Source organism: Aristolochia californica, unplaced genomic scaffold (assembly GCF_029961685.1).
Source record: "Aristolochia californica isolate CCGP_79_NKW_82.1479 unplaced genomic scaffold, dmAriCali1.0.hap1 SCAF_4, whole genome shotgun sequence".
NCBI classification, from domain to species: Eukaryota; Viridiplantae; Streptophyta; class Magnoliopsida; order Piperales; family Aristolochiaceae; genus Aristolochia; species Aristolochia californica.
In genome coordinates, this window is record NW_027182103.1 from 5315752 (window position 1) to 5326953 (window position 11202).

The 11202-nt window shown below is 40.1% G+C and overlaps 1 protein-coding gene across 1 annotated transcript; it reads right to left on the bottom strand.

Annotated features, from left to right (window-relative positions):
- LOC137962465 (protein DJ-1 homolog B-like) lies at positions 1 to 10879 on the bottom strand. Its single transcript, XM_068809344.1, has 8 exons — positions 10706 to 10879; positions 10411 to 10611; positions 10174 to 10323; positions 9905 to 10087; positions 2947 to 3024; positions 2409 to 2609; positions 1554 to 1694; positions 1 to 420 (listed from the first exon to the last, which is right to left on the bottom strand). The coding sequence occupies exons 1-8, from the start codon at positions 10844 to 10846 to the stop codon at positions 220 to 222; spliced, it is 1296 nt and encodes a 431-aa protein (XP_068665445.1). The 5' UTR covers positions 10847 to 10879; the 3' UTR covers positions 1 to 219.
- Between the last annotated feature and the right edge of the window lie 323 nt (positions 10880 to 11202).

The window sequence follows — 11202 nt, forward strand, 5'->3', positions numbered from 1 at the left end:
CATTTAAATTATTAAACATAGGCTAATAGCATATATTGTAGTTAGTCTTCAACAACTACAAAAGTACATCCAACAGGATCAGCATATCCTAGTAAATTTCAGCCAACTAATTACAGATACCTCTCTCTCTCTCTCTCTCTCTCTCTGGGTCCTTATACCTTACCAGTCAAAACCATTTCTCAAGTACTGAAGGTCTGATGACTGGCATATTTGCAAGAATTACACAAAGACCAAGATTTTTGCAAGCTCTAGGGCCTTCTCACGGCAAAATAGTTTCTCGACGATTGCAAGTGAGAATTCGATGGATGTTCCGGGACCTCTGCTGGTGATGAGGTTCCCATCAACTACCACCCTGTTCTCCGCCTCAGTTTGATCTGTAAGCTTATTGCACAAGGCTGGATATGCTGTAGCTTTCTTTCCCTGTACGAAGAAACAGGCAGTACAGTCACTGAATAACAAGGGGACTCCGGGACGGCCTTCTCTATTTATACTAGGTTTATCTAGTTACTGCTGTCTTTACTCAAAGCAGAGAGAACCAAGCTGAAATCTTATTCTATTCGATTCACTAACCCTGAATTTATCCAACTTTCAGTGTCCAATGCCTACTTCTTACGAGTCTAGTTTATTGTGAAACAATGTTTCCTCGTACAACTGTACCTGAACCTGAGTAATTTGTCCAGTCAATGCAAAGTACCATTTTACTGCACTTTTATTGGGCTAATTACTCTTACCCCTGAAAAATGTTGAAATTACTCTTATCCCCTGTTTTTAGAACTAATTACTTTCCTCCCCTAAGAATTTTGGGCAAAAATTGACTTTTTAACCCTAAATTTTGAATTCCATAGTTAATAATCTTTGAACTTACTATAATAAAATTTTAAAAAATGGAGGGGGTCCACCTCTCTCTCTCTCTCCCAATGTCGGATGGAGGGGAAGGGATTTCCTCCCCTCCATTTACTTGCACTCCCTGCAGTGTCATAGCAGTTGGCCCTCCATCCCCTTTTCTCTCTCTGTTTGTAGAACAAGCAGGAGGAAGGGGGAACTGCAGGGCCAGCATCTCTACCCCATCTAGGGAGGGCAAATCCCTTTCTTCCGCCAGTAAATGGAGGACCTTTTTCCTTCCTCCTGACATCAATAGGGTGAGAGGAATAGTGAGAGAGGGCAGAAGCCTTCCCCTCTTTAATTTTTTTCAGTTTAACTAATAAATTTAAAGATTATTAGCTATTAATTTCAAAACCAAAGGTCGAAAAGTCACTTTTGCCCTAAATTCTGTCTAAGGGGGTGAGAGTAATTGGTATTTAAATCTGGGGGGTGGGGGTTCAAGTAATTTGCGTTTATTAGGAGGGTGAGTAATTCCAACATTTTTCAAGGGGTAATAGTACTTAAGCTTTTTTATGACTTCTCATGCTTTGTCCATTCTCTGACCATGAGAAAAGCATCATAAGACTTTCACTAAATCTGCAGTTGAATGAGAACATTTGAGAAAAATAGAAAGAAGGATGGACGATCAAACAAACAAGTGCAGAGCAAAAGGAAAATACACAAATCTATACCTGGAGCAAGCCATGGGGCTCCAAAACTAATGCAGGTGATGCACAGATTGCTCCAAGTGGTTTATTTGATTCGTTCTGCTTTTTCAGTAGATTTATCAGCACTTCAGAATTTGAAAATGCTTGGGCACCACCAAGTCCACCCTGTCAACAGAGGACAGTAAGCGAAAGAACCAGCTTTCTTACAAGAACATAGAGACAAGTAAAAACTATTTAAATAGGAGACTGTCCACTGTTCAAGCATAGCAAACCAACACAGCCGTCTATATAAACGAAATAAAAGGTTGTAAAATGCCCACCACAGCCTTTCCCTATCAAAAGCAACCAAAACACATGCTGCAGGCATGAACCAATAAATATCGGATCATCAAAGGCCAGTGAATATTTGCCTCTTCTAGCCAAAGCAAAATGAAAATACACGTCTAAGTTACACTTAGCTAACAATAGCATCAATATGCCCACAAGCAAAGAAAAGCACACGCATAGCTGCACACAAGGCAACAAAGCAATCAATAAGACAGAGAAAATAATGCTATGCAGCATTTAGCTTAGCGGGATTTAAAAATACTTCTACATGAAAGCATACACAGACAACCACACAGCAAATAAATATAATATCGATAAATTAAAGTATACACAGACATTTAAATAATATAATGTTCAGCTCTGCCTTGCCTAGCAAAAAAAATTAAAAATGAAGAACAATTTGCAGTCTAACCTTAGAAAATTAACGACGAACAAAGTACAAAATTACATAGAACTATAGTCTCTACTCAGAACAACACTTCAATAATCATAATTTTGGGTCCGTCTCTAAAAAGCACATGGACAGAAACTGACATTAGATGTAGTACTTACTGGCAGCACAATTAGGTCAAATGCCATGTTAGCAGCATCATCAAGAAGCATATCAGCTGTTAGTTTCACCTTCCTGGATGCCACAATTTCAAGTGAATCTTCAAGTGAAGCAACCACAACATCTGCACTTGCTCGGCGAAGAATATCAATAATCATAACGGCTTCCATCTCCTCTGAACCATTGGCAACTGGTACAAGAATCTGATATAGACAAAACAACACCTCTGAGATGCTCATAACAGTAAAACCACATCATCATTTAGTGGATCAACAAAGAAACAGAAATAGGGAATATAAAAGAATTACCATCCTAAACAGCAAGGTTAGTATGCTTCATGAAAATAATTCAAATATACCAACTAAAAAGAACAGACAGCAGATATATAACTGCCAGATCATGATATTGTAGAGACCATTTACAAAAGACTAACATTCAACAGTAATAAAAAACATAGCTGATTTGGTAGTGCACAAAACCTTCAACAGATATGTACGAATAACATTGAAGTCCTTATAATTATCAGATCCAATATCTCACCTTGGGTGTCTTTTTGAGCTTCCAGTCTAGTGTATTTAGCTCTTTAATAGTATATTCACCAATATGTGGGCGCATAACCTAAATAAAAAATCAGGAGATTACTAACTTTTATAAACATATAAAAGACATCAATAGAACAATGAAGTGACAAAGACCAACTATATGTACACTTTACCAACATAAAGTGAGGATGTGCTCCTGGCTTGCTTTCCTGCCGTACCAGCAGCAGCCTCAATGATGACATTAACCAATCTTAATACCTACCATGATCTTCTTTTTTTGAAGGTTTCCTCAACTTCTTTTTTTTTTTTTTTTGGAAAATGGTGAGAAATCTCAATAAAGAAGTAAAAGAAGCTACAAAAGGCTACAAGAAGGCGAAAAGCCAATACAAAGATGAAAAATTAAGGTGGCTGACACACACACTCCATTACAAATAACAATAAGGAAACAAAAGAAATGAAACATTAAAAACAAAATCAAGATGCCGCCAATGCAAATGATTCTCCCACTAAAGGATAATGCAAAGAATCTTCGGGAGGCATTAATGAGACTACAACACTATTATTACTCTGCAAGGTATGATGCCACTCTATCTGACTGGGCCAGCAGACGTTGCAGACCTTGTCATAAATAGCTAAAAAACACTATGGAGGAACCTTTCCTATGGAAACCTACAAATAGGGCTCAAAGTTCAGGCTCTGTTGGAAATAAAGTTGTACTTAAAGTAGTTGTTTCTATTTCAGCATTTATGTTTCTTTCCTTCTTCCCATGTTATTCGAAGACAAGGGTATAATGGTCTTTTATGTAATAAGCTAATTGGAATATAAATAAAAAGGCAAGAGAATTGCTGACCCTAATTGCAAAGCACTTCTCAACCTCCCAAGCCTTCTCTCATACTCGTTCTCTCATCTTCCTCCTCTCTACTACAACTCGGTTTCCTCTCTTTGCTCTCTTCCATTAACACTTTCAGATATGAAACCCTAAAGTCTAACATGGTACCAGAGTAAGGGTTCTAGTGTTTAATTAAAAACTACACAAAATTTCAATTGAAGCTCAAAGGAAGCTAAACCAAAGTCATGCATACTGCTACCGTCGAGTTCTCCACGTTGGCCAGATAAGTTTTAATAGAAATTAAGATGTTTCTTATTCTATCTAGGCATTAAACATCAGGTCTAAGGTGCCTTTAAATAACTTGTTGCTGGCCGTGTATGAGTTGATGCCTAAAAACTTCAATTTTTTTTTTTCTGTAAGTATACTAGATCAAATTGAGTTTGTTTTTTTGCTTTGCATGGCAGATTAATACCGAAATCTTCCTGCTTTTAGCATACCTGATCTCTTAGTTGTCTGATAGTTCTATTTTTTTATTTTTTTTGGCTTGAAACCCTAATTACGGTTTGATAAATTTCAGCCATAAGAAACTTCTTATATTGCTTTTGTGGTACTAAATACTTGTGTATTGTCCATTGATCTTGTTGAATTTCTGGAAAAGAGAAATATTTCACTGACTTGATGTAATTTGAGTACATGAGCCTCTATTTATAATATAGGAAACAAGTAGAATCCAATTATAATTAAATTACCCTTATCCTAGTTACACCCAAAGTTAAACACTAAAAGATAAGTCTTAGAACAATTGAACAACTGAACATAAATAAAACACTAACACAACTAAAACACCTTTAATTGACTCTTTTGTGAGACCACCTCCTGTGTGACTCCTGTAAGACTCCACTATATTAATTCTGGCTCTGTTAGACCTCTTACTTTGAGAGTCATGTAAGACTCTTCCATATCTGCTCTTCAACATTGCACCTCAAGTTGGAGTTTATAACTTCAGCTTGCAATGAAAAAGATTCTTGGTCTTCGATCTTCATTATCTAAAAATTTTTCATAGATATTGAATCTTCATCATCCGTTCTCCCCCTTTCTTGAATATTTTGGTGACATAAAAATTACCACAACATGTGGAACAAAATACCTCTTTGTTATACTTCTTCTACTTCTCCCCCTCAAGTTGGAGATAAAAAAAACATAGAGACCCATCTCGGACAAAACACAATGTGGGAGAAGAAAATTACTCTTAGCCTTACTACAAAACTCTATACACCAATCAAAACGGTTATATGTCCAACTTTAACACTTAACAAAGAAACTACTCACTTTATAAGGGTAGCCCAAAAACAAATCATCTCTTGGGTGAAAAACAAAAGACTTGACTCAAGATGGATATTGGGCACACTCATATACTTTTAGGTAGTAGGTCTAGGCATTGCTCTGAAATGATAAAAACACAAGATGATAAACTGAAATAATACTAAAGGAAAACAACTTTAATCGGAAAAAAATGCAATACTCATACTTCCAAAATGACCACTTTTTTAAAAAAAATAGGGGAGGCTATAACGGTAGAAATTAAAATTTTTGACCATAACTTTTTTTGGGGTGAACACAATTTTTCGGAGTTAACTATGCAGAAGATACACAACCAAGTAAAAAAAAAAAAAAAACTTGAAAACAACATCGAAGCAAGATATCGCATACGTTGAATGAGCACATCATGGAGTGATTAAGTCTGACCAAAACTCTCTGATTAGAAAAGAAATTGGATAAAAAAGTCAGATTATAAGAGAAAAGGAAACTCAATTCACGTCAATGTATAAAGAGATAATAGGAAAAAAATATGAAAAAATTAAAGATTTTCTATAGAACTTACCTTTAGTACTTTTGATATTGATATCTCCAAAAATATAGCCTAGAATCACAAATAGTTTGTTGCTCAAGAAACTAGACTCAAAGAACTTTAAATTGATACCTAATTTGACACAAAACTTCGTTCTTGAATCTTTTATGACCTTTTGATTTGCATCGTTTTGTAGCTTGACCCTTGTTGACTCCAATGCGAATATCTCCTTAAATATAGATCAGATTGACATAGAATTTTTTCCTTATGAAAGTAGAATTTGATACCTTTCATTCAAGTATAACTTTTCTTCACAAAATATACTTCTTTTGAGAGAAATAATCTCATAGATTTCAGACTCTTTAATTTGGCCGAAATGAGTACTCTTTCTTCTTTGGCCAGCATGACCATTGACTCTTCCGAGATCGATATCTCCCTAAAAAAAACTCAGATTGAGAATTGGTTAGATAGGTAAGATAATAGACTCACGCATCTTTCTTTTGATATATTTTTCATATAAAGTCTCATTCTTGATGGTATAAAACGACTCAAAATTTGAAATTTTCTGCTGTTACTCGAACCTCTCTTGCAATCTGACCTTTGTTGCTTCAAATATCGATTTTATTTTATAGAAAACTCTGCTTACCAAAAAAAAATTTGCATTGGAAAATAGACTCGAAGATCTTTCCGTCAATATATAATTTGAAATATGAAAATTTCAGTATGGATGTGTGAATGCCAAGAAACCAACCAGTACAGGGACATAAAAGAAAGAAAAAAGATAGAATATGAACCTAAACTATTAGAGATGATAGATCAGAAAAAGGATCACATTATCTTTGTGGGTTGACCGAGTCAATTCACAGAACCAGCTTTGATACCATGTTGAATTCTGGAAAAGAGAAATACTTCACTAACTTGATGTAATTTAAGTACATTAGCCTCTATTTATAGTAGAGGAAACAAATAGAATCTAATTACAATTAAACTACCCTTATCCTAGTTACACCCAAAGTTAAACTCTAAAAGATAAGTCCTAGAACAATTGAACAACTGAACATAAATAAAACACTAACATAACTAAAATACTTTTAACTGCTACTCTTTTGTGAGACCTCTTCCTGTGAAACTCTTGTAAGACTCCAACATATTAATCCTAGCTCTATGAGACTTCTTACTGTGAGAGTCATGTAAGACTCTTCCATATATGTTCTTCAACAGATCTTTACTCCTACACAAACTTACAAATACATCATCTCCTAAAAGGAGAATTACACAAGGCTTGTGACAAAGAGGTTAAAATTTGACCCAATATATAGTTTTCTTTGAAAAGGAGATGGGCTATAATAGATCCAAGGAATTTTCCTTGCTGCCTAAACTTGCAATTTTCATTAGTATTTAAAGTTCCTACTGTCAGGAAGTATCAGGGCCAGCACCAGAGAGGTGCGCCTCTGATACTTTCTCTCACTGTTTCGCGTGTGCTACACACAAGGGAAATTTGAGTTTCCCTCCCGTTGGAGATTGGGAATCTCTCATCGGGACTTACAAAGAGCTGTTGCAGTTGGCTAAGAAGCAGCGGACAGAGGTCTCCCTCGGGACTGATCGACACAGCGGAAAAACGGGTATCAACGTCAGTGGGAGCTGTGGAAAAGAGCGTCCGTGGGACGCTCAACGCCGGTGAAGAGAAAGAGAAAAGCTCGGAACTCTCTCCCCCGCTTTGTATCGGTGCCTGTGTGCGCGCCAGGAAGACGAAGCGGGGGAGAACCTTAGGTCCGCCAGAGACGCTTCGGTGAGAAGCAGCGAGGAGGCTCAAGCGAAGTCGTCGCCATTGCCGGAGAAGAGAGAGCCGTGTAGGCTCGGATCTTAGCGTTGTCACAGGAAGGCAGAGGGCCTAGAGACGATGCGTGGACCCATGAAGCTTCGACGGTGCTGTCGGAGGAGAGAGGGGTTTCGGATTCCCACAGACGACGCCGGTGCCATCGTCGGCGCCGTTGCCGTAGAGAGGCGAGCCACAGAGGCTCGCCGTTGCCGTAGAGAGGCGATCCACAGAGGCTCGCCGTTGACGTAGAGAGACGAGCCATAGAGGCACGTCGTTGCCGCAGAGGCTCGCCGTCGACGCCGTTGCCGGAGCTGCTGGGCGACGCTGTTCTGGTGAGAAGAAGCAGAGAGTCTGTTGGGACTGAGAGACATCCAGCGTCGTCCAGAGTGACACAGCGAAACAGAGGAGGAGCTCGGGCTCGGCGCTGTTGCCGTCGCCGGAGCTCGAAACTCCAACGTCGTTGCCGAAAACCGAGAGACAAGGGGACTCTCGGTGTTGCAGTGGCAGCACAGAGGAGCCGCTCCAGACTCTGCTGTGAGATACAGCAGAGGAGCCGCTCCAGATGCTGCTGTGAGATACAGCAGAGGAGCCGTGAGCACTGCCGTGCGACATCGTTGCCGTCGCCGGAAAAGAGAGTTTCGTTAAGAAGACAAAGCAAGAGCTTCGGTCTCGGCAGGAAGACGAAGCAGTGAGCTTCGGTCTTGCCAGGAAGACAAAGCAGTGAGCTTTGGTCTCACCGGGACTTGCCGGTGTTGAAAGAGAGGATAGGCTCAGATCAGAGGCTGGAGTCATGGACTCGCCGTTGCCATAGGCTCAGTCAAGGACTCGTCGTTGCCAGAGGCTGGAGTCGTGGAGACTCACCGTTGCCAGAGGCTGGAGTCATGGAGACTCACCGTCGCCAGAGGTTGGAGTCGTGGACTTGCCGTCGCCAGAGGCTGAAGTCGTGGACTTGCCGTCGCCAGAGGCTGGAGTCTTGGACTCGCCGTCATTAGAGGCTGGAGTCGTGGAGACTCGCCGTTGCCAAAGGCTGGAGTCATGGACTCGCCGTTGCCATAGGCTGGAGTCGTGGACTCGCCGTTGCCAGAGGCTGAAGTCGTGGAGGCTCGCCGTTGCCAGAGGACAGAGAGTCGCTGATTCCAGGGGAGTCATTGCAACAGCGAGTCCTTCCAGTGGCTGCAGGTAGATGCAGTAGGGAGGTCTTCCAGTGGTTGCAGGCAGATGCAGCATTGGCTGTTGGCACAGGCAGAGGCAGCAGTTGCTGCAGGCACAGGCACAGGCAGAGGCAACAGTTGCTGCAGGCAGAGGCAGCAGTGGCTGCAGGCAGAGGTTGCAGTGAGGTTTTCCAGGTGTTACTAGTAGAGGCAGTCGGGAGTCGTTGTTGTGAGAGACAGTGGGACGACGCTGTTACTGTAAAAGATAAACCTCTTTATTGCATTGTAATCCTCAACTGATTTGAAATGAAATCCTCTACAACTCTCGTGGACGTAGGCAATTTGCCAAACCACGTAAAATATTGTGTTGTGCATGATTACCATTTACTTGCTTTGCTTTGTCTCTGTATGATCGTTTTTCCCTAACACCTACACCTGACCAAATCTAATCTAAAATGTTGATAAAATCTACAAATCCAACCAATCAAATTAACTTCCAACAAAACAAATTACTCAGATTAACACAGAAGTACCAGCAAGCAATCATAAGTATCTAAGTGGGGATGATGCCTAATGATCCTCCCCTTGCAATGAACCTTGTCTTCTAGGTTCTGAATTTGAAACAATTGGTAGAACTAATCCTCCACCTCCAATATTCCTTCTTTCAAGGTTGGACCACTGCTCCAACACCCTCCTCTTTGCAGTCTAGATCTGGTCAACTTGATGCTTATCAAGCATTGCCAGTGGAATTACTACATGGTTCTGAATTTGAAACAAATGGTAGAACTTGTTCTCCACCTCCGACTTTCAAGGTTCAACCACTGCTCTAACTCCTCTTTGCAGTCTACATCCTGTCAAACTCGATGCTTATCAAGTATTGCAAGTGGAATTACTGTAACACCCCTTTGGAAATAAAAGTGGGTAATTTCAATGTTAGGATCTAAGAATCCATAAATCTGAATGCAAGATGCAGAGGTTTAGAGAAGCAAAGAACCTGTCAAGTTAATTCCTTCAACAACTGGTCAAGCTACTTTTGTTGCCACTTCATAGATAAGAGTTTCAATACAAAAAGTAGTTTGCTTCATTGAAATGGACAATCTAAAAGAAAATAATCTGTAGTATCATTAAACTAAAAGAAAATTTTTAACTTGTTGAAGCATCCATATGGATAAAGCTCATAATCTAGTTCTTTTAAAGAGAATTTAATTTCTTTTAAGAATGCAAACAATTTCTAAGAACTAATTCAAGGCCATAGAATTGCATATAGCACCATTCCAGGAAAAAATGGTAAAATACTTTAAAGAATACCATGGGCCCAGCAACTTCATCAGCTTTCTCTTTCCCATACAATGCCTCAACCAACTTTACAGAGAATTCCAAAGCAGTCCCCGGTCCCCTGCTAGTCACTACTTGGCCGTCCTGTGCAACCCTGGATTCAACTGCCTTGACTTCGGAAGGCAATTTTTCCATCCATGTAGGATGACAAGTAGCCTACCAAGTTCAAGGGAAAAGGATGAGATAATTTATATGAAATTATGAAGTTGAATAATCTCAGAGAAAATGTGATGGCAGCTCACTTTTAATCCATTTAGCAAGCCCCAGGGCCCCAGAGCAGCAGCAGGCGCCGCACAAATTGCACTGTGTAGCCGCCCTTCAGCTGCATGCTTCTTCACTATGCTCTCCAAAACACCACAATCCCTGAGGTTAGTGGAACCAGGAATTCCTCCCTAGAGAGATCGAAAGGCTTCAGAGTTCAGATAATAAATCCAATACACCGAGTAAGTCATACAAGGAGAAGATCACAAGGAGAATACAGGAAGCGAGATAAGATCAAAAACAGTATCGACGCAGTCGGAAATCAGGCTATCGGCAACGAGTTTCAGCCCCCAGCTCGCATCAACTCGAAGCTCTTTTTCCACAGAGGCGACGGTAACATCAGCTCCCGCTCGTCGGAGGACATCGATGATGACCACCGCCTCTATCGGCTCAGTTCCATTGGCGATCGGAACCAAAACCTGGTGCAAGAAAATGTTTGTCAATTAAACTTACATAAAAACGTGAACTCTTGAAAAAACAAAGAAAGGACATGGAAGAGTCAAATTTTAGTACCTTCGATGCCATAGATGTTGCAGAGAAGTTTTTGACAGAACGCGTTCGAGGAGAGAGTGTAGTTCTTCCGGCGAATTTTATAAATGGGCGAGGAATGGAATAAGAGGGCAGGCGTGTCACTTGCTTTATATGTAGAGCCATTTGTAGTAGTTGCTCTAGTCCTGCAGCGGATAAAACTGTAGTCAGCTCGAGTGAGCTACTTCGTTATCGCTCCGATGGGGTGATCTTGGAGAAAGGAGACTCCGCCAAACCACCCCACGGCCCACGGGACTTTCAACCGAACCGGCTGGGCTCAAATGTTTTTGAATCAGCATAAGGGCCTAACGCCGTAACGGTTAATAAATATTTGTCATATAAGAAAAGATAAAAAAGGATTTATATGAGTTATAGGACATAAAAATATGGTAAAAATTTTAATATTATCAAAAATAAATTTGGCCTAGCTAAAATTTAGCATATAATTTAGCGATTGGTAGTTTAGCTTAGTGGTTCGAAAA

What these genes read in the sequence shown, in the direction of transcription:
- LOC137962465 (XM_068809344.1), bottom strand. Translation starts at nt 10,846, where the DNA reads ATGGCTCTACATATAAAGCAAGTGACACGCCTGCCCTCTTATTCCATT. An exon ending in TTGATCTTATCTCGCTTCCT is followed by an intron (nt 10,324 to 10,410) that starts GTATTCTCCTTG and finishes CGATCTCTCTAG; the next exon opens with GGAGGAATTCCTGGTTCCAC. An exon ending in AGCTCAAAAAGACACCCAAG is followed by an intron (nt 2,610 to 2,946) that starts GTGAGATATTGG and finishes TGTCTATATCAG; the next exon opens with ATTCTTGTACCAGTTGCCAA.